Source organism: Micrasema longulum, unplaced genomic scaffold (genome assembly GCF_059751315.1).
Source record: "Micrasema longulum isolate JH-2025_06_02 unplaced genomic scaffold, ASM5975131v1 h1tg000184l, whole genome shotgun sequence".
Classification (NCBI taxonomy): Eukaryota; Metazoa; Arthropoda; class Insecta; order Trichoptera; family Brachycentridae; genus Micrasema; species Micrasema longulum.
Window position 1 is genome coordinate 78,883 of NW_028277389.1, and position 23,421 is coordinate 102,303.

Genomic DNA, 23,421 nt, shown 5'->3' on the forward strand with positions numbered 1-23,421 from the left:
AAATGAACACTTAACCCAGCCAATGACGGGTCTTAAGCCATGTAAATGCCTAGACTTCCATATCCCCTTCTCAAAAATGTTTTTTCTCTCTTTTGCAACAAATTTAGATCGAATCAGGTTGTGGTCCCGTGGCTAGTGTTCCAGACTCACGGATCAGAGGTCTGAGGTTCGAATCCCACTCTACTTGATTTCCACTTTCTTATAGTGAGTTATTTACAACTCGTTGAAAATGGCCACCAAAATTGAAATATTTGGGTAAATTATAAGAATTAAAATTTACTGCAACAGAGAGAGAAAATATTTTTGAGAAGGGAATATGGAAGTCTAGGCATTTACAGGGCTTATGACCTGTCATTGGCTGGTTCAAGTAAAAGAAAAAATAGGTTAAGCTGTAAAAAAAATAGTGTATTATTAAACTATGTACTTACCTTTTAAAAATTAAAAAAAAAATGTAATGTAACCCGCAGACAAGTTTCTGCTTTGCGGGAAGAAAAATACAATTATGTATGTTACTAATTTGTTAAAATAAATAAAACTTGTAAAAAAATAATTAAAAAGTGGCAGCCAATGACAGGTCATAAGCCCCGTAAATGCCTGAACTATATTCCCTTCTTTAAAATGTTTTTTTTCCTCTCTGTTGCAATAAATTTAAATATGAACAACTCCCTAGGGAGGAAAACCAGCCTGTCTACAAACATTTGGACATATTCAAAACGAATCGGGTTGTGGTCCCGTAGCTAGTGTCTTGCGGATCAAAGATCCGTGGTTTGAATCCCACTCTACCCCAACTTAATTTCCATTTTCTAATAGTAAGTTATTTACAACTCGTTGAAAATGGCCCTCAAAATTAAATATTTGCGTAAATTGTAAGAACGCAAATATTTCTTTTCCCATCAAAAAAAAAAAAAAAACAATGTTGACTGTAATACTAATTCTTTGTATTTATTTATCATAGGGGAACTTACCTTTTGTTTGAGAACGGTGACATTACTAAACCCTCCATGGAAGACAGAAAGTGGGAGAGAAACAGATTTCACTTTGACGATGTTCTGAAGGGAATGTTGACTCTCTTCACAGTATCAACATTTGAAGGATGGCCTAAGTGAGTTCACTAATTTGACGCTATCTTTATCGGTATTGCGAAGCTGATATGTATCGTTAATTCCTTCAATAGCCTTGGGACAGCAGGGTAAAGCAGGGCTGCCTTTTCTAGAAACGTTTAACGGTCGATTTTACGACCCAGGGCCTCGATTATGATCGGACGATAAAGACGTCATACGTTCACCTTGACGGTCAAGTTGAAGATAAATTCTCTCTAGCGATTGCGTAGATACACTACCGCCCCCCACATTCAAGTTTTGGGTAGGTAAATCGATATGAAACAAGGGGAAGCGTACGTCACGGTACACAGATCTACGCTCTAAAATGACACAGATTCAGTATGACGTCATAGTTGAAGATAAAAGTCTCCCGACCGACTGCAAAGATATAGTACCGATCCCCCCACCATCAAGTTTTGATGTAAGTGCATCGATTTATACCGACGGGTCTAGGAACCCTCAATACGTTTAACTACGCATTAAAATTTTTGTTCCACCGAGCAATTTTTCCTTTAATTATGATTTATTTAAATTTTTAATCGTTTTGAGGTTGGCATTTTTTGTCTTAAAAGCCTTTTAAAAATATGAGAGAGAAATCAGTCAATTTTGAAGTCGAATTAAATTCCGACATAACTGTCAGTTTAATGAAACGAACGCCTAGATGGGAAAATAATGCCGCTTGGTTCTGTCCTATTTACATTTAAGAGTATCTAGGCGTTAGGAAGTTACCACTGTAAAAATATTAATTTGTTTTTATATTTTTTCGGTCTGTTTTACTATCTTTCCGAGTGTATGTATCGAGACGTTAAAGGAGCCGGCTTTGTAGTCAATCGGTAGATACATACAGACGATCGTTAAGCGTACCGTCTAGGTGATTTCCAAAATTCATGTTCAAGCGAGAATTTTTTGCTTGAATTGGGATATATTGGAGTTTATAATCACTTTGAAATGAGCACTTTTTATTACAGAAGCCTATTTAAAATATAAATAAGAATTATTTTTAATGTTAATGCCGTAATGAACGCAGACTAATTGTTTGCGGTCTTTCCATTGGCTTGTTTCGATCATATGATGTCGATATCACGATATGAGTAGGTAGAACATACCAAGGTAAGATATAGATAGTACAGAAGTTAATTATACCGTCTCGATATGGACAGATGAAGATAACGTTCATAATCGAGGCACAGGAATTAAATGAAAGGACAAGTAGTTAAGTTTTCCTCCCTTTGGCTTTAGTTTCAGAGTCGCACTCGGTTATTTTTACCAGCACCTCTTGTTATTTGATTGATCCGCGCGCGTGGTCGTGATCTTCGATCAATTTTTGAAGAGTTTATTTTTCGTGTTGTTGTCTGTTACGAGTTATTGCTTTCTTGACTCATTGTTAGCAGTGGAAGTGACGTCAGGACCATGGAACTCAAACAAAGGCCACCCGATTTATTAATTTATTTATAAACATACTTTAAAAAAAAACGTGTAAGAGGAAGCAGAAATAGAAAGTGAAAGCATGTATATTATAAAAGAATACTACAAATAATTATTATTACATAAACCTTAATTACATCTGGACAACACGCTTAAAAGTACTATAGGGTGTGTGCGCGTGAGTTGATTTGAGGTAAAATGAGAAAAATTACAATTGAAGATATTTATTAAGTAGTTACACACGAGTTACATTATATTATTTTGTACTGAAGGAATTTACAATAGCGAACACTGGCGGAAAGCCGGTTGCCGGGCGACACGAAATGCCAAGATAAAATGTAATGAGTTCTTCCGATGCACGGCGTTAAATATCTGGTCCGAGCTGATGTTGCAGTGGACTATGCGTTGCGAGCCAAAGCGGAGTTTGGGCCTGTCAACCTCACGGCTGTTGGTGTTGCCCTCCACAGTACTATATATATAAATCTATGCAATGTCTCGCTGCAGTCTTCTACAATGGTCTCTTCCTTTAAACATTATCTAAGCTTGTACACTTCTGAAAAGGAAAAGACAGATTGAAACTTGAATGAAATATAAACAGATCTGAAACAATACATGTTTTCAGAAAGATGACGGATGAGGCGACCTCGTGGTGTAGCGGTCAGCACGTTTGCCCACCATGCCAGAGGTCTCGGGTTCAATTCCCGACATGGTTGACATGAAATATTTAATTTAAAAGGGTGTTTTTATACTAGGATATGTCATAGTACCTGAAGCGTAATAAAAATAATAAAAAAATCTACAATTTTTATAGCGCCGTTTTTGTAAGTCCAAAGCGCTGTACATTATACTTAATTCAAAAAATAAAATATGGTCTATCCATAGGCAAACTCTTTATTACTATTTTATTAAAGACAAATTTTACAAATCATATTATGTTTGTACTTCTAAAAATTACATTTACACTTTTCGAGTCAGGAAACGATTTCACAAATATCTGATCTCACCATCTTACCTTCTTGTAACAAAAATGATTAAGATACACTGCGATTAGTGTACCAATGCAATGCCCTAGGTGCAGAAAAGAAATTATGATGATTGGTCGCGACACTTGCAAGTTAGCAGATGGACGCTCAAATTGGCCTGGGTCGCGTATATGAGTTATCTTCATTAACTTTGCCACTGAACCCTAAAACATTGTACTAGGGTTCTGACACCATATTGTTTGGAACTCCTCTATGCGGTAAGCAGCATCAGTTCCGATGGTCGGGAAGGAGGGGAAGGAGGAGGCACTTGACGTAGTTTCTTGATTATTAGATGTGATTTCACGACGCAGTGGATTAAATGAATTATTGATCGAAAAAATAACTTATTCGCAATCGCGGTGAGAATATTAAAGGCACAAGCACACACGATGACAGTTCAGTTTCTTTTCGGGGCCGGAAACAATATTGGTACCCACGGTAGGAATTGCAACATCTTAACCAGGGTCCAGTAGGTAGCAAATAAATTTGAACGCCACAACCTAGTAAATATGCTATACTTAAATACAGTAAATGAGGCGTAACCAATGATGATACATTGTTTTTTTTTCTAAAAAACAAATAAACAAATGTAACGTTTGTGTTTTTCTAGCCTCCTGCATGTTTCCATAGACTCGAATGATGAAGATTATGGTCCAATACACAACTTCCGTCCAATAGTTGCTGCTTATTATATTATCTACATCATCATCATCGCTTTCTTTATGGTAAGTTGCAATGCCACCTCTTATAAATTCCTAAAATAAACCTTATCTTATTTTATGTTACAAAAAAAACTGGAGAATGGCTAGAAACAGCAGGCGACACATTCAACAGCACTGTCTCGAGGGGATTTTTTTAGCACATTCTTTTGAGAGTTAATAATATACGTGTTTTTGATTCATAATCCCTTGTAAATATGTGTTTTACAAACCGACTGAAGTTTTGGTTTCAGTTTTGGCCTTAAGCCAATTAAACGAGTTTTGGCCAAAAATTGACCAAAACTTCAGCTCAGCCAAAAACCTTCGGTTATTTGTCTTCTAAAATGAAACGTCATCAAACAAACGGGTGTCTTGGTGCGAGTTTATATTTGAAAGCTTCTTTTTGACAATCTTCGCTATTTATGACACACTATCCTATTAAAAAGCTATTGTGGATTCATTTTTACGCGAGCATCATTCCTTTAACTTCAAATCAAAATGTTCTGAATGATATCTCTGTTTCTAGGTAAACATCTTCGTAGGTTTTGTCATCGTCACATTTCAAAATGAAGGAGAACAGGAATATAAAAACTGTGAGCTGGACAAGAACCAGAGAAACTGCATAGAATTCGCCCTCAAAGCCAAACCCGTTAGAAGGTAAATCACATAACTGAAAAAATATGTTTGCTAGTTTATTTTGATGAGTGGCCACTGAACCAGCAATGTCAGAAGGCCCTGTAAATTCATTATCTTAAGCGCTTTCCATCTCTATTGTAATAGGTGGTGAAATCTAGCCCATATCTATAAACATTTTGACAAACTACAAATATTGTTGGTTCAATTAACTGGGTCCTATTCCATTGAGAAGTTATAATTTATCTTCAATTTTATCTGCAAAATAAAATTAAGTTGAAGTGAATCGGGTTGTGGTTCCGTGGCTAGTGCCTCGGACTCACGGCTCAAAAGCCCGTGGTTCGAATCCCACTCTACCCCAACTTGTTTCCCATTTCCTAGTAGTGAGTTATTTACAACTCGTTAAAAATGGCCTTTAAAATTAAATATTTGGGTAAATCATAATATCGCAAATATTTCTATTGAAAAATATATTGTGTTTACAATTTTTTTTTGCACCAATGCAATGTTCCGATTGTGTCGCATTGTAAACTCGAGATAAGATCTGGACTTTTTTGGGGTTAGTCTTCTAGATTGAAACAATCACTAAGATAGACCAGATCTTGTATTGAGATAGTAATTATTATTTATTTCTTTGTCCTATCTTTAATTTTCTTTAGTTGTATTTGATTTGAATTGTTCCTGTGTGTATTATAAGGAAATGTGTTTGTCATTGTTGAATGGACTGAATAAGTCTGTAAATAAATGTGTCAAAGCGTGTAAAGTGGCTATATAAACCAGCCAATGACAGGCCATAAGGTAATAAATGAATTGATTATTCCAGATATATCCCGAAGCATCGTATCCAGTACAAAGTTTGGTGGTTCGTGACCTCTCAGCCGTTTGAGTACACTATATTTATTCTGATTATGATAAACACTATTACGCTGGCCATGAAATTCTACCGCCAGCCGGACTTGTACACCGAGGCCCTGGATGTCCTGAACATGATCTTCACGGCCGTCTTCGCCCTGGAGTTTGTCTTCAAGTTGGCCGCGTTCCGATTCAAAGTAAGGAACAACCGTGTACATATTTATTTATTGAGAGGGTTGAAAGGCCTTTGATACTGTCGGCCATGATGTCTTATTAAATAAGCTGTATGAGATCGGTTTCTCTGATGGTATGTTAAAATTAATGTCGAGCTACCTCCAAAACAGAAACCAATACGTCTCCTGCGGTCTATTCGCGTCAGAATGTTTCCATACTTTTTCGGGTGTCCCGCAAGGCTCTAACCCGGGTCCATTGTTGTTCTCAGTTTTCATTAATAATATTAAAAGTGTAATTTTGAACTCGCGTTTTCTGTTGTTTGTGGATGTCTCAAAACTATTCTTTACGATTTTCGTCTTCTCCAAGCGGATATATAATATATCTGAATGGGGAAGGCAAAAAAAAAACTTAGGTTCAATGTTTCTAAGTGTTCGGTCACGTCCTTCACTAGGGCCCAAAAAACTCATTTTTTTCGCTGCAAAATGAATGACCATAATCTGATACGAACATCGAATGTTAAGGATCTGGGCGTTAGATTTGTGAGCACTCATTTCATTTCATGAACACATAAAAAACTGATAAAATCGATTTGATCAGTACATGATCAGTGATCAGTAATTTCCATCACTAGTAACAAGCTATATTTTAAGGACTATAGATGTCAATAAAATGCACTTTTTTAAACAGCTGGTAAACCACGTGAAAACACGGGACCGGGACACAACGCGTGGTTATATAATCACGTGTGTACACGGCTCCGGGGTACGAAGTGTTAAGAAAATAAAAAATGGGCTAAATTTGTCTTTGCGAGGAACTAACTTTTTAATTCTTTTCTTTTCTCTTTGCAGAACTACTTTGGCGACGCTTGGAACGTTTTCGACTTCATCATCGTCCTGGGCAGCTTCATAGACATTGTATATTCGGAAGTGAATGTAAGCAAAGGCATAAAGGTCGGTACACGATTATAGTTTTTGGTTGGCTGCCAAGCTGCGGCATCTTGCAGTCGAGCACGTTGTGTGGAGCCGCCTGTCTGACTTGGGAGATGTTTGTTACCGCTAACCTAACCATCGTCGATCAGTTTGACGAACTTCCATCTTACTCTCATTCTATCATCACCGACCTCTGACTTGTTAAGAATTTGTACCGAAATCATTTTTTAAGGTTGACTACTAAGAATATTTGAAAATTTGTATTTTTCGTTTTTATATTTACGTAATTATTTAACTTTATTTTTTGAAAATAAATCCTTAAAAATGAAATGCTCTCCAGTAAAAACAATTTTTTTGCTTTTTATTTGTGGCATAAAACATATTTTTAAATTTGAAATTTAGAATTGTCTTTCCATTGGCCACGCCCCTAATACATCGCGATTCATATTTATTTGTTCTTTAGAACAATGTCACGAATCTTGACGTCACAACTATCGAGGCCAAACATATTGCGTTTTTCTAGCAACGTATTTTTTTAAAGTTCTTTTTTAATTTGAATATTTAGACATTTCTTCACAATATCCATATTGATTTTGAAAATACAATGAATTATTTTTAATCCTTTTATATATTTTTATCAGTATTCATAGTATGTGATATTTCCCTATTCCGTTCAAAATACCAGCCCAGGGGTGGTATTCTGAACGCAAAATCGCTCGTAGAAAATGCATTTTAACGCGTATTTACGTACTGAATACACGCTAACAGAGTGATCGCGCGCAATCCCGTTCAGAATACCACCTAAATTTAACAGATGCAATCAGTTTTGTTAACATTTTGAGACTTCCACCGGGGGTGCTATTCTGAACCACTCTCGCGGCACGGTAAAACAGTTTTTCTCCTGTATTTTGTATGTAAATACGCGAGATAATACGGCCGCGAGAGCGTTCGGAATACCAGCCCAGTAGAGCTTACTTTATCAACTTTTACTTCTGGTTTTCTGTTTTCATTTTTTTTTCTAAATGTTTTTGTTACAATTTCTAAACAAACTCAAGTCGTAAAGGATACAAACTGTTTTTTCATTGCCTTGTTTGTTAGATACACATTTTTACACTTCATCTTTTTCATCTTAAATACTTCTCTTTCACTAACTTAGGAAACAAAGTCATCCATCAAGACTGTAAAACTTTTAACTCACAAATTGTTGTTGGCTATAGTCTGATAAAAAGTAAGACACCGTTCTTTCAAAATCCGCCCTTAAAAAACGTGGAATAAAAACGGACGTTTTCTAAGGGATTTGTAATAAAAAATATACATAAAAGATATAAGTTCGAGATTAGCAATTAGCAAAAATTTACAAATCTGCTTTCCTTCCATATTTTTACTTTTATTTGCTTTTTCTATATCTTCATATTTTTATGTATTTTCATTATGTTTTATTTAATTTAGCACGTACTATTATTTGGCATATTATTTATTACTCCTATTTCTTAGTATAGTATTGGGTAAATTTCTGGAAAACATATCTCAATTATCATTTAGATTATGTTTTTAAATATACATTATTTTTCTGTTGATTTCAATGATACTCCTATTTTGTTTTTTTAATACTTCTATATTCTACTATTATTTTGTTGATTTTAATGATACCATAATTTTGTATATTTGATTACATGTGAATCTTAATTTGTATAATTTATATTTTAAAAACTATTTCTGATGATCTTTTTTTGCATAGTATTCTTTGGAATTTTATTATTTATTACCTATACCTTTTTTTAGATTGTTATTATAATTTAATCCAATTAATTTTACTATGTATTTTTAATGTTAATTATTATGGCTTGACACGGGCATAGCCTAAAAAGCCTTAATAAGTTCATTAATATTTAAACTAGTGTAATTTTGAATGAATAAATAAACTAAAATAAAATTACTTTTCGACTGGCAGATAACGCCTCTTGAAATTTAGAAGCCAAACTTAGGTATATTGGTACCCATATTAAGACAAGGTATTTAAGTAAAATTCGTTTTAATGATTATGGCTGATGAATTGACCGGGAAAGTTATTAATTGAAAAAACTTTGATTTTATAAAAGAAATAAAAGCATTTTAAATCACACAACTTTTTGGTATTTTTCATGCCATCAAGAATCATTTAAAAAAAATAGAATCATAATAATATTTTTGTTTTTTAACAAAGTTTTACAGTCTAGATTGACATCTACTCAAAAACAACAAATTACCTCTAGTCACGTGTCATTTCTTACACTTTTTTCAACTCGTCTATGCTTTTCCCATAAGATTTAATGCATCTCAGAAATAAATATAGTTTGAATGCCCAATATTGCATCTGCATCTTAACACAACACATATTCATGATTGCTCAGTTGATGGCTGCTATAAATATGCCTTTTTTGTGTTAATTTTGAATCCAAAGAAATTTTCCAAAAAACCATTTCGGTAAAATTAAAAAATAAATAAAAAATTTAAAGTTAAGATAATGATAATCAAATAATATCAAAATAAACAAGTCTCAGTCTCTAAATTCGTTGCAACGTCGCCCTCGCTGTGTAGTGGTCAGCCCAATTTCCTGCCATGCAAGAGATCTTCGATTCCCGACATGGTTGAAATAAACTATTTATTTTAAAGGGTGTTTTTACACTAGAATATTTCATAGTCCCCGTACTGGCACCTAAAGCGTAAGACTGATCATATTTTCTTCATGCAACAAAAATGATCAAGAAACGCTGCGATTGGTGTACCAATCCAGTGGCTTATGCACCATTAGGTGCGGAAAGGGAATGAAGATGAAGATGTTTCTAAAATTGTTGCAAAAGAGAGGGAAAACATTTTTGCGAAGGAAATATGCAAGCCAAGGCATTTACAGGGTTTATGACCTGTCATTGGCTGATTCAATGTTATGTCCATTTTACACACTATGAAATATTTACCATTCTGTCTATGTTTAAACATCCATATTAAACAAACTAGTATAAGAAAACGTATAAAAATTGGAAAATTGTTTTCAGGCGTTGTCTATTAGGTAAAATGGTTCAGCCGGATGCATCTCACCCACATGATAAAGGTTTCAACTCAAAAGAGCTTAACTAATTTTTAAAAAGAGGACGTTTAAACATAGGCAGAATGGTGAATGTTACACAGTGTGTAAAGTGGGCACTTAAATCAGCCAATGACAGGTTCATGCCTAAACTTCATATTCCCTTCTCAAAAATGTTTCTGTTGCAACAAATTTAGATCTCAATAACTCCCTAGAGAGGAAATTCAGCCTGTCTACACATATTTGGACTTATTCAAAATATGTTTAAAGTCCCAGTATGCTTAAAAAGACAAGTCTATGATTTGTGTATATTGCCGATGACGACATAAGGACTAGAAGCCATGTCTGTGACACAGAAAAGTAGCCAGAAACTAAAATGCACGCAAAAATCTATGAAAAAATAGATGCTCGGTGTATGTCTAAGAGACAGAAAAGGAAACGAAGAAATGAGGCGCTGAACCAGAGTCGTAAATATCATAAACCGTTCATCAAAATAAAAATGGCAGTGGGCAGGCAAAATGATGGCAGGTGGACACCCAGAACAATAAAGTGGAGACCATGGGCAAACAGAAGAAGTGTTGGAAGGCCGCAAAAAAGATGCTTCGATGAGATTGCCAATAGCTGGTAAAACTTGGATGATAAAAGCGGGTGACAGGGAGAAATTGAGACGTTTGGAAGAGGTTATTATAAAATAATGATAATCAATGGAGCTCGGGTTAAGTTCACTGGAAAAGCGTAGGCAGCGTGGTGACTTGATTGAAATGTTCAAAATCTTAACTGAGCAATATTAATGTACCCAAGTTGAAATCAATGTTCACTATGAATGAAAACCGCCATCTCAGAGGTCATTTACTGAAACCTTCTCATCCAACCCCAGGAAGAACTTGCTGACAAACCGAGTTGTGGAGAAATGGAATGGCCTTCCCGAGAAAGTGATTGGTGCTAGTTCAGTGAATGTTAACTAGATGCACACAGCAATGTATAATGTTTAATAACCATGTACACTTGATATACACGCATCAGCTTAATAGCTGCTCATGTATTTTTAATAAAAATAATCAGTTCATGTAAATACCATAAAATCAAACTCTGAATTTGGGCATAGAAATTTCAAGTTTTTGGAAACTCAAAAAAGGAAATTGAGCGAAGATATGTTCGCCTCATAGTGTATTTGTTGGCGCATTCGCTTACCACGCTGGAGGTCGTGGACTTGATTTCTAGCCGAGTTTGCCTGAAATATTTGCTTTAAAGATGGTTCTACACTGCAATATTCCTAGACTGGCACCCGAAGCCTAAGACAGATCCTTTACTTGCACATAACAGATGATCAAGATAAACTGCATTTGATGTTCCAATGCAGTTTTTTTATGCACCGCTAGGTGTGAAAAATGGAATGATAATGATGCTGTAATAAATCAATAAAATATTTCTGTACCTCAGAGGCAGACGGGTGCAAATCCAAACGTCAAATGTTCAACAATAGTTTATAGAATCTACTTTCTCTGAGTGATATCTAATAATTCAGAACATTAGTTTGTATGTTCAGTGTCCTAATACATTGGTTCTTTCATTATAAGACTTACATTTCTTCAAAATCAATGGACATGATCATAAACTGGATACGAAAATCGAAATGTCATTTCATCAAATTCTGGATTTGCATCCGCCTGCCTCTGAGGTACAGATTTTAACAAACAATATCATATCAACTAACAATTTCAGGCAGCCTCCGTGGTGTAGTGGTCAAGACGCTTGACTCACGCTCGGAAGGTTCCGGGTTCGATTCCCGGTGAGAACACAAAAATAAAAATGTGATTTTTCTCAAGCCTGGGTGCTCTGTGATGTAATTCACCGCTGTAATTAGGCCTCCTGGCCTGTTGTGGTGCAAAAAAAAAACGTAAAAAAAATAATTTTAAAAATGTAAATATTAACCCCTCTTTATAAAAATACGATTTTCTTGAATAATCAAGGTTTGATGGAATTATGTGATATAAAAATGATTTAAAAAACCTCTAGAAATAAGAGTTGGTTAGAAAAGGTTTGAAAATATTACGATATTTGTATAAAAACCAAAATATTTACATCAAAACTCTAATTGTCCTAAACAAAAATCGATGTAATTGGATTAAAATTTACTCAAAGATTACTATTTTAATACTTTTGACACAATACATCAAATTGGAATCACATCAAAAACTTACTTAATTATATCCAGCAAAGTTGATTGCCTTGATGAAGAAACTTCTTAACGAGCAGCGAGGTCTTTATTTTGAGGTTTTATTTCCTGTAACAATCCGGATATTTGGCAATCCGGATGACAGGATTTCAGATAAACGGAGATCTACTACATATTGAAATATTACATCAAAAAGTGATGTTTATTCTGTGTGAATATGACTAAAAGGAAATATATAAAAAAAATAGTTAGTATGTCATATTTGTTGAACAAGAAAAAATGTAAAAGATAAAACAGAAATCAATCTCTTATCAAGTTAACTATTGGAATATCATCAAACGACAGGAATCTTCATTACCATCTGTGACCAATGCCTCCTAAACAGCCTTTTTCTCGGTTTGGACCGAACCAAATCAAAGGATGAAAAATATCTCTCTAGATCTGCTATTGCTACATATTATTCCCCTGCCAGTCCACTATACACATCAATCACGACTTTATCGTGCCCGGCAAATCTCAGTAAAGTTAAACAAGGTGAAGAGCAGGAGTGTCTCCTGAAAACAATGACACCTAATAAATTTTAGGCATGAGCAATATATATTGTAATATCAATTATACATATCCTTCGAACCCTGCATAAATTTTATAATTCTTTTCATTACTTCATGATACACAGCATACATTATCACTCCATACATCATATCTCCAGAATTGACAATGCTCTTCTTTGTTACCAATAGATGACGCTATAATCGTACTAACCTTAACCACTCCTTCTATCTATGTATAAGGTTTTGTGTTCTATGTTTGTATATATTTTTGTGTATTTAGTGCATCTCTGAGTATAATATTGATGTAATTAATTCCATTATAGTATTGTTAATTGGATGGGGTGGTTGTTCGGAGTCAATTTTTAAGCTATTGGCTATTCTCCAAAAAACTAAACTACTAAAAATAATTATGAAACTGCCATCCACATACCCCTCAGATACTTTTTAAGACAACTAATTTACTGTCGGACAGCTTTATGTCGGGGCGGTTCTGACCAACTTCTGGTTTTTAATGAAGAATAGAATATTGAACACAATGTGCAACGAACATTAACTTTAAGGTTAACAGTAGCGATGAGACCAAACAACAACAAAATTTCATAATATATATATCTATACAGTTTTTTGTTCACTTTGCCTAGCTGTGTGAAACAGTACTTATAATTTTCTTGTTGTTTTACTGTAGAATGTTTTATTTTTGTTTTATTATTTTAACTTTCTACTGAATATGCTGTATAATTTTTAGGTTATTTTTTTTAATATAAATCTTGTATAGTTTTTGGTTTATTTTTTTTGGATAAATCTTGGGTATAAGGAAATTCATGCATTAAAAAAAAAAATATATATTAAGCCAAATATGTTAATATTATAAATGTTTGTAAAAGGCAGATTTGCCGTTTATGTTAATAAAATAAAATAAAGCTAGGGAGCTCTGAATCTGAGTGCCGTTTGAGTAATTACTTTTGGCCTCCTGCCGATTGCAATATTCCACGTGGCTCCGCCTACTCTTACGCCATGACTGGCACTGCAGCGACATATCTTGAGCAGTGAGTGTCATTACTTTGAAAAATCGATTTGATTAAAATACACAGAAAATTATTAGTACCTAATGAAGTAGAATTGTCATGTAATTGCAAAAACACAAACATAAGATTTGAACCGAAAATTCCAATTTACTGTCAAACGGTACCTTGATGTTAAGGTAGTATCACTGATTACCACGTTTAACACCTCGCAATAACTTCATGCAGTACATTCTAGCTAAACCATCCCGAAGTTAACTTCACACAGTACAATTTTAGTTATTGCAATGATCCTTGTGGCTATGCCCACTTTTACATCATGACTGGCACTGCAGCAACAGCTCTTGAGCAGTGAGTGTCATTACTTCACTACACATTGTAAATTAGGACATGTAAACCGAAATGTTGAAAAATAAATTCAATTAAAATACACAGAAAATTATTAGTAATAAAGTAATATCGTCACGTAATTGCAAAAATACAAACATAAGATTTATACCGAAATTTTTAATTTACTGTCAAACGGTACCTAGATGTTAAGGTGGTATTTTATTTTATTTTTATTTTCTTTTATTTAGGAAATTTATCACTGATTATCACGATTAACACCTCGTAATAACTTCATACAGTACATTCCAGTCGCTTAAGCTAGGGTTTCCTAGGACAGCGGTGCCCGTATCTTAACGGCCGTAGTGAACGGTGATGCGGTGGACAGCCGTCGTAGTGGTGACGAGAGAGTGGTTTTATTTTTTAACGGTGTTATCAACACCATTTTTATAGGAAACCACTCTCTAGTCACCGTTACGACGGCTGTCAACCGCAGCAATGTTCACTACGGCCGTTAAAATACGGGCACCGCTGTCCTAGGAAACCCGAGCTTAAGTCCAGAGCTTACTTCTTCCACTCCTTGACTATGCGGATGTATGTTATCCAGATGCTAACTCTGAATTACTTTATAAGTTAGAACGATTGCAGAATATTTGTATACGTTATATCTTTGATCTTCGCAAATTTGACCACATAACCGAGTATCGCACGCAACTACACTGACTCAGTATCAGGCATAGAAGAAACATTCACATTCTATCACTTCTTCACAATATTTTAAATGATCCCACTTTGCCTGTTTACTTGAGAGAGCTCTTCCAACCTCTATCACAACACGGACTATCTCTTCGTTCTAGTAACGAGAGAATCCTTTTAATACCCTGTCATCGCTCTGATGTTCTTGCCTCTTCTTTCACAGTAGTAGCCGCTCAATTGTGGAATAATCTACCCACTAATGTTAGAGACGCCCCTTCTTCATTTACATTTAAGTCAAGATTGAAATGTCACTATCTAAATATTTAAATTGTTCCTTTATCCCTCTTTTTACCTTCCTATTCCCTCTCCTATCTCCATAGTATAGTGTTAATATTATATATATTCTTATTGTATCAATCTTTATTTTTAATTTTTGTATAAAATTGTAAGATTCAATATGTCCATGTATTTGTAATTTTCTCAAACTGAACAGTTTGGGTAGGTAGGAAGAAATTGGCTTAAGGCAATATGCCCGCCCTTATATGTATATATATACATATATATTGTATATATTGAATATAAAGTGTTAAACAAATAAATTCTAGCCAAAACACTCTGAAGTCAACTTCACTCAATACAATTTTAGTTTTTACAGTTCAACACCCACTAGGCAGCTTACTTGGTAGCAAGATAAGTACCGCACACTCAAACTAACTTACACAGTACATTCTAGTTGGTTAAACACCCGCTAGGTACTGCTGAACATTACACATTATTTGTAGTGCTCAATTGTACGCTACAAATTAGTGTGTGTGGTGATGATTTCTGATCGCTAGCCAACAGCCTTTTTTCAGAGGCATTGCACGATATTGCGGCCTCAAGTTTTTCAACTTATTAAACCCCGACATAAAGCTGTCTGTCAGATGCAGTGCACGTAAGAGGATGATGAACAGTTAAAAAAAATGTAGACCTTTTAATATCCGGTAAAATTGTTTTCTTGACTTAATATTTTGTCATGTATATTTCTGTTTCAACTGAAGAATGAAATCGGGTGGTGATAAGTCAGCCTTGTAGGGTAGTGGTGGCGCATCCGCCCACCATGCCCAAGGTCCCGGGTTTGATACCTTGCAGGGTCGACGTGAAATATTTGTTTTATACGTTGTTTAATTCTACAATATTTCTGTCACTGGACTTGTACCTGAAGCGCTAGACTGATCACCTTAACTTCATTATATAGATGATCAAGATACGCTGCATCTGTGTTCCAATATAGTGCTCTTGTACTTAGTTATATTAAAAGGCATCCTATTTTTATAACGATTTTTTTTCTCATTTTTAAACATTTAGATTCAACACAGATCGCGCTTGAAGAATTAAAATCCACACAACCAATTGAAAATTGTATGTTCTCTAGAGAAATAAAAATGTATCGGTTCACCAATCATAAATTACAACAATGGTAGCCTTAACAAAACATTTTTTACTAATTGGTCTTATCAATCCAACTTTTTATTAAGTATCCTTATAATTCCAGCCCGGTTCTTCCATAATCTCTATCAACTTCTTTCGGCTCTTCCGCGTAATGAGATTGGTGAAGCTGCTCTCCAAAGGAGAAGGCATTCGGACCCTTCTGTGGACATTCATCAAATCCTTTCAAGCCCTGCCCTATGTAGCTCTACTAATTGTGATGCTGTTTTTCATCTACGCTGTCATTGGCATGCAGGTAATTATTTTTACTTAAACTACAGCTTCAACACAGTCAAGCTAATGATTACACACGCTTCCTTGCGGAACATGGACTCAATCTAATCTTAGACCCCCTCACAATATCATATCTCAAACTTCAATACTTTTACTATTCACTCTGGTATAACAGATCATTACACTATACTTCTTTGTATCAAATCTTAAAATCCTACAATCAGAGAAAAGGTATCTTGCATGTCGACATACTCTGGCTTTCTAAATGATTTTCAAAGAGAACAATGGGAAAAAGTTTACATGGAGACAAATGTTGATAAAGCAATGGATGTGTTGGCTCAAACTCTTAACCACTACATAAGTAAACATACCGTTCCACAGAAATAAATTCAAACAAAAATAAAAAATTAGACTAAGCTCTTTCATTGAAAACAATAACCTTCTAATAATATATATGTAATATATATATAATCTAAAAATCAATGTGGTTTCAGAAAGGGTATGGGTACGGAAAACGCAACAGTCAACCTAACCCAAGAAATTACTTAACATCTAGATGGTGGTAAAAAATGCTTGGCAATATTTTTGGATTTTGCTAAGGCTTTCAAAACGGTTTCCTTCAAAATTCTCTTAAAGAGACTACGAAATTTGGGTATAATAGGAAACCTGCACAATTGGTTTGAAAGCTATTTGACCAACTGAGTCCAAAGGCTTAGCGAGAACGACAATATAAGCTGCCCCGATAATCTTAATTTTGGAGTTCCTCAGGGAAGCACTTTGGGACCACTACTCTTCTTGGTATATCTTGATTATATCTGTAAGAGGGAGTCTTTGGGTCAGTTGTTTTCCTTTGCTGATGCACAGTTATTGTTTACAATGCCTCAAATTGGTTAGAGCTCCATAAAAAAGCAAGTACTGATTTGACTGGGATTAAAAAATTATGGAATAATAATTAACTTACTCTGAGTTCAGAAAAAACTAAATATGTTTGCTTTAGCATAGCTTTGGCTGGCCAACTCTGTACCAATTACGATTTACGGCTGCACCAATGCCACGGTGAATTCAACTGTAATTGTGTACAGTTAGAATTAGTTACAAACATAAAATACCTAGGTATTAAAATGTACAGGTTATTAAGGTGGGATATGTATATTGAAATACCCATGATATATTTGGATACATAAAATGGAGCTAGAGATGGAATAATCACTAGATCCTCAACACAAAGACAACTTAAACAAATAAAAAGTAATACCACTTTCGGGCAAAGGGATTTTGAGTATTATGCTAGTAAAATCTATAACCTACTTCCACTGTCCATTAAAACAATTAGTAACGATAAAATGTTTAAAAAGGCCATAACAAAATGAATAGTGGAACTGGGTAGAAGCAAAATGGATTGTCTCATTCGCCCAAACCAATATTAAATCCCCCGCTCCACAAATTCATAGTTTTTGTTATTTTTTGTTCTTTCATTGTGTGTTTTATAATACCAATAATGTCGGTCTACAAAAATTAAATAAAAACATAAATACGTAGTGTTTAAAACTGTCTGAACATTTTGTTTTTCTCTCTGTATATTAAGTCTTCTTTGTTTATCGAGGGTATACGAACAATGCATTGAGTCAACAGTCTTTATAATAAACTCGTTTTTCAAATATTGTTAAATATATGTGTAAAATGTTGATTTCAAATTTTATGCTACGCCTAAAATAAAGATCACTTTTTCAAAGATTTAAAAATAATTTATTTTTTTGTGAGAAATGATGCGTTGAAAGAAAAAAAAAGCTTTGTGTGCGAATATCTCAGAACTTGTTTTAATGACTTAATGCATTCTGTCAGTAAAGCCTCGATATTTTCACATGTAAAAGTATTTAAAATGTATTTTGTTAAGTGTCCTTGGCACAACCCTAGTGAGGTCACATTATTTTTATTATTAATCATTGTTTAAAGTGGAAAAAAATAAAATAAATAAATATATATATATTTTTTAATTTCATCTTTCATTTGTTTATTATGTGTTTCAGGTATTCGGAAAAATAGCTCTGGACTCCGAAACGGCTATCCACAGAAACAATAATTTTCAATCTTTCCCGCAAGCCGTTCTCGTACTTTTCAGATCTGCCACAGGTAATTATTTTTTTACCACAGTTACTCGTAATTATTATTTAAAAAAAAAACAAAATATATATTTTCGGTTGGCTATTTAAGTTGGATTCGTTCCCACGTTTCGGCCAACATTTTAGGAGCCATCTTCGGGGTAAACTGTGTTCATGTGTCACACAGTTTACACAGAAGATGGCTCCTGCAATGGTAGCCGAAACGTTGGAACAAATCCAAACTGCACAGTATAACCCAAAAAAGATACATATTGATAACAGAGACCGTGAAAACCTACGCACCTATTTAAAATATGACGTGTTTTGTTTGAAAATGTCCTGAGAAGAGACCTTGTTCACCTTCATAAAATAGAAGAACTTTACTTCTTCTTCTTCTCTTGCGATGCCTTGTCAGGTCATCCCTACGTTTACACTACAGCGAAAGCATCTCGGTCCTGCGCAACTCTTGTATTCCGCAGCCAGAACAACTGCTTATTGGATGTACTCGCTATAGTGATTCCTGGGAAAAGATGACCAGAGTGGTTTCTCGTTGCCTTCTCTGGTGGATTTTTCTGTCTGGGTTACCTTCCCTTAGCTGGTTGGTTCTGTTTTGGGGGCGCTAGAAACTCACCTTTCATCCTCTCGTTATCTGCTGTGATCACACCGTTATGAGTGTATTCCCATTGCCTGGGGTTTGCGACGCGGACGCTAACGAGTAGGACTAGTCAGTAGTGTTGCCGGTGGAATGCAACTAGGCGTTTGCAGCATTTTACGAAATCACACCCTCCAGCAAGATGTGACTCACTGCGGCCCTACTGACAGTTAGAAGCCCTTTTGAAGATATTTTCGACACAACAAAATTCGTATATGTGAGTTAAAGTTCATTTTACTTCAATAATTAAATTGGTACGGGTATGGTGATTGACAGGCGCTGCTTTTTTGATAGTATACTATCACAGTAGTGCCATCTTGCGGATCCTTCAGTTAATACTATGAGTCTCCTGGCTATTGCTGGAGCACATAGAACATGCTCGACGGATGCACTCCCGGCTCTAACGGGTTTGTCCCCGTTGGATCTGGAGTTTCAGCGACAATTTGCAAATTTCCACTTAAAAAGAAAAATTCCTTTGTTATTGGTGGCGTCTGTCTACTCCAGACTAAAGAAATGCCTCAATCGAAAATGAATCGAAAAAAAATGTCTTTAAATGGTTTTCTTGACGCTTGGCGATCAAGATAGGAATCTTCTCCTTCAGGAAGGGTTACCTTGTTTTTCCCTTCAATCCGTCAGCACTTAAAACCTTCTTGGGTTATCCTCGATCACTGGACCACGCAGTTTTTATCAGGTTATGGTAAATTTAATGACAAATTATTTGTTTTTAATATTGTTCATTCCCCTTCGTGCCGCTGCGGATATCCTAATCGATTCTGAACACATCCTGTGGTCTCGTCTCTTTTACCCACTCTACGACTACCGAATGGAGCTTTTCGCTACTATCCGTGGTCCTCTTACAGGTCCTGTCAGATATACAGATCCGGTGGCTTCCAAAAAAAATTTGCAGGCTTTTAAAAAGTTTTGTAACAATTTCGGTGAATTGATTATGTCCAATCAATTTATTCTCAGTCAGTAAATATTTCACTCCTCTCTTTTCTCAATTCCATGTAGTGCATATTTTGTACTTCTAGATTACTTTCTTTCTAATATATCAGATTACAGAGTGCTCTTTTGGGCAGCTTTTCTCGTTCAGCAACGAACAACTTTTCCGTGTATGTGGGCACCGCCAAGGAGACTTCCTCAGATGCGGTGTGTTGTATATGGTAGGCTAGCTGGCTAACCTAATTAGACCCTTTGCGGCTTCTTGATTCTTTGAAATGTTTCATTTTCCAACAGGTGAGGCTTGGCAGGACATCATGCTGGATTGTTCTTCCCGTCCCGGGATTGTGAAGTGCGACATGAGTTCCGATGACAGTGGCTCCTGGGAAGGCTGTGGGAGCAGTATTGCTTTTCCCTACTTCATATCATTCTACGTACTTTGCTCATTTTTGGTGAGTCCATTTCTGTGTCACAAAAAAAATCATATTCGAGAGACAGTTCGAGTGTCTTGTTTTCTAATTATTGTCTGGTATTTTTCAAAGCTCTGACATAAATTAGTTTTTTATCATCACATCTACTCTTCTAAATAGGCCGACGCGGCTCGTTTTTTCAGGAACTATTATGGTTCATTGTACTATGGCTTTTGTGCAGTTTTAATTTATTTTCTTTGTTATTTTCATTTCATTAACATGATAAAAAAAATAATCATAAAAATAAAATTCCTGTCTGTCTGAAAATCTTTTTTTTTTTTCAATTTCAGATCATCAATCTTTTTGTGGCTGTTATTATGGACAATTTTGACTACCTCACTCGGGATTGGTCTATCCTGGGACCCCATCATTTAGATGAATTTATTAGGTTCGTAATTCTTATCGTTTTCAAAATTACCTAACAAACTAACAAACCTGAATACATATCAACTTTATTGGGTGATCCAGTGTAAATGGGATTCGTTCTGACATTTTGACTACCATTGCAGAAGCCATCTTCAGGGTTATCCAAATAACATAAACTTCTCACTAGCACTCTTCTGCAATATGGCTTCTGTGTGTTACTAAAATTGTATATAATTGCAAACGGGGATTAAATTCCAAGCGCCTATGCGCTCTGTAGCTGAAAGACGTGTTCAGATATTTAATGCAGCACCCTTGAGGTGATTTTCACAAAAATGGCACTATAGATATTATCCAGAATAATAATAATCTATTGAAGAATGGCAAAATGTGGAATGTTTCCAGCAATGGCAGCGAAACATCAAAACTAATCCAACGTGCACAGAATCATCTAAATAAGACATTCTATATAACAGTGACTGAAAATCTACGCACCTTCCTGTGGGGGTCAAAGTCCACGGATAGATGACACACACGCGCCAAATGATTTTACCTGAAATCTAGAGCGACTACTGCAAGGAGCAACTCAGCATTTTCTGTTGAATACAATACCAGGCGCCCTCCGTGGTGTAGTGGTTTAAACACATGGTTCCGGGCTTGATTCCCGATGAGAACACAAAAATCTCATGTGATTTTTCTCAAGACTGAGTGTTCTGTGATGCAATTCACCACTGTAATTGGGCCTCCTGGCCTGTTGTTGTGCAAAAAAAAAACATATTCTTTAGGACCAACAGTACTGCATTTAAGACGTTAACATTATAACAAAATCGGATATCGTATAAAGAGCCTGAAGTACATTAACTTCATTTCCGCCATGGAGACATGAGGAACAAAAAAACTCGGGCTATAAAAAGACCACTGAGTGTGATAACGCCAGTCAGTCAGTTCCAGCATGTAACCCAAATCAAACAGTCCAGTTCAATTAAGTTATTACTCCTCATTATGCTTGCGCTCCATAACAAAGGGCCGTATTTTATTCGCCATGTAAGAAATACGCATCGAACATCCACATCGTTTCACCTGACATTTTCCAACTGGGGTAGGAGCTCGAACCCCCAGAGCAAGCAAAATCCTAAATTTCTTAACAATCCTACCAACTAAAAGCTTTATAATTTTTTATATCGGGCTGTGGTCCTGTGGCTAGTGTCACGGACTCACGGACCAAAGGTCCGTGGTTCGAATCCCACTTTACCCCAACTCAATTCCATTTTCTGATAGTGAGTTATTAACAACTCGTTGAAAATGGCCCTCAAAATTAAATATTTGGGCAAATTATAAAAACGCAAATATTTATTTTTAACAAAAAAAAAAAAAAAAACATTTTTTTAAAGCTAATAATGAAATGGAGAACCGCCCGACTTTTGAGAAAAAAATATATTTGAATCCTGCATTGCAGCAGTACAATTTTTTTTGATAAACTTTAAAGAAATAGTCATTTGGCTACTAACTGGCTTTGTTTGTCTTCCTAAAAACAGTGATCATGGGCAATGGACAGTGACGGTTTGGCTTTTAACCCCCTTAATTACTATTTATTTGAACAATTTTTTTTTAATGTGTACAACAGTCTTATGAAAGTTAGACATAATTTTTAATTTGTAATATATTTGCCACGACGCAGCACTGGAAAAATTCATATTGCTTTGTAGCTGCCGAGTCCAACTTAATCCCTTTTTTTTCATTTTTAGGTTGTGGAGTGAATATGACCCGGACGCCAAGGGGAGAATCAAACATTTGGACGTTGTAACACTTTTGCGGAAGATCAGCCCTCCGCTTGGTAAGAAAATTGGACCACTGGTCAAACCTGAGGATGTTAAAGAGCTCGCCCCCTACCTAATAGCCAGATACTTTACGAATCTGAGCTTGGAGGGGGAAATTTAGCAAAATGTAAACTTTCACACTGTAGCCTGGCTCTTTATAAACCTGGGCTTGGAGGGCGAGAACTATTCACGGAAACCCATCACTATAGGTCTTCACAGGTCGCAGTGATGTCAGGAGTTTGCATAGCACTGACTCCACAAAGAATAAGAATGATACATGATTTTTTTTGGCATAGTTTAGTCGTTTAAAAAAAACAACCACTCATCTTCCTCATTGACCAATTTAAGGATGATTTTTGTTAACATATTACAACAGAGATGAAGAACATTTAAGAGAGGGTAATATAGAAGTCCAGGCATCTTAGGCGGCCTCCGTGGTGTAGTGGTCAAGACGCTTGACTCACGCACGGAAGGTTCCGGGTTCGATTCCCGGTGAGAACACAAAAAAATTGAAATATGATTTTTCTCAAGCCTGGGTGTTCTGTGATGTAATTCACCACTCCTGGCCTGTTGTGGTGCAAAAATAAATAAAATAAAAAAATAAAATAAAATAAAAAAAAAATAAAAAAATAAAAAAAAATCTACAGGGATTATGATCTGTCAATGGCGGGTTTAAGTGGCCACTTTACACACTGTGTAACATTCACCATTCTG

At 35.5% G+C, this 23,421-nt stretch overlaps 1 protein-coding gene across 2 annotated transcripts in view; it reads left to right on the plus strand.

The window, feature by feature from the left end:
* Positions 1-23,421, plus strand: part of Ca-alpha1D (Ca[2+]-channel protein alpha[[1]] subunit D) — a 154,385-nt gene that overhangs the window by 69,186 nt on the left and 61,778 nt on the right. For both annotated transcript variants that reach the window (XM_088243056.1, XM_088243058.1), the window contains exons 24-33: positions 956-1,102; positions 4,158-4,272; positions 4,772-4,902; positions 5,702-5,927; positions 6,753-6,854; positions 16,201-16,389; positions 18,395-18,497; positions 20,355-20,509; positions 20,818-20,915; positions 22,636-22,724. In XM_088243056.1, the coding sequence (XP_088099182.1) occupies positions 956-1,102; positions 4,158-4,272; positions 4,772-4,902; positions 5,702-5,927; positions 6,753-6,854; positions 16,201-16,389; positions 18,395-18,497; positions 20,355-20,509; positions 20,818-20,915; positions 22,636-22,724 (1,355 nt within the window). The remainder of the gene's footprint in view (positions 1-955; positions 1,103-4,157; positions 4,273-4,771; positions 4,903-5,701; positions 5,928-6,752; positions 6,855-16,200; positions 16,390-18,394; positions 18,498-20,354; positions 20,510-20,817; positions 20,916-22,635; positions 22,725-23,421) is intronic.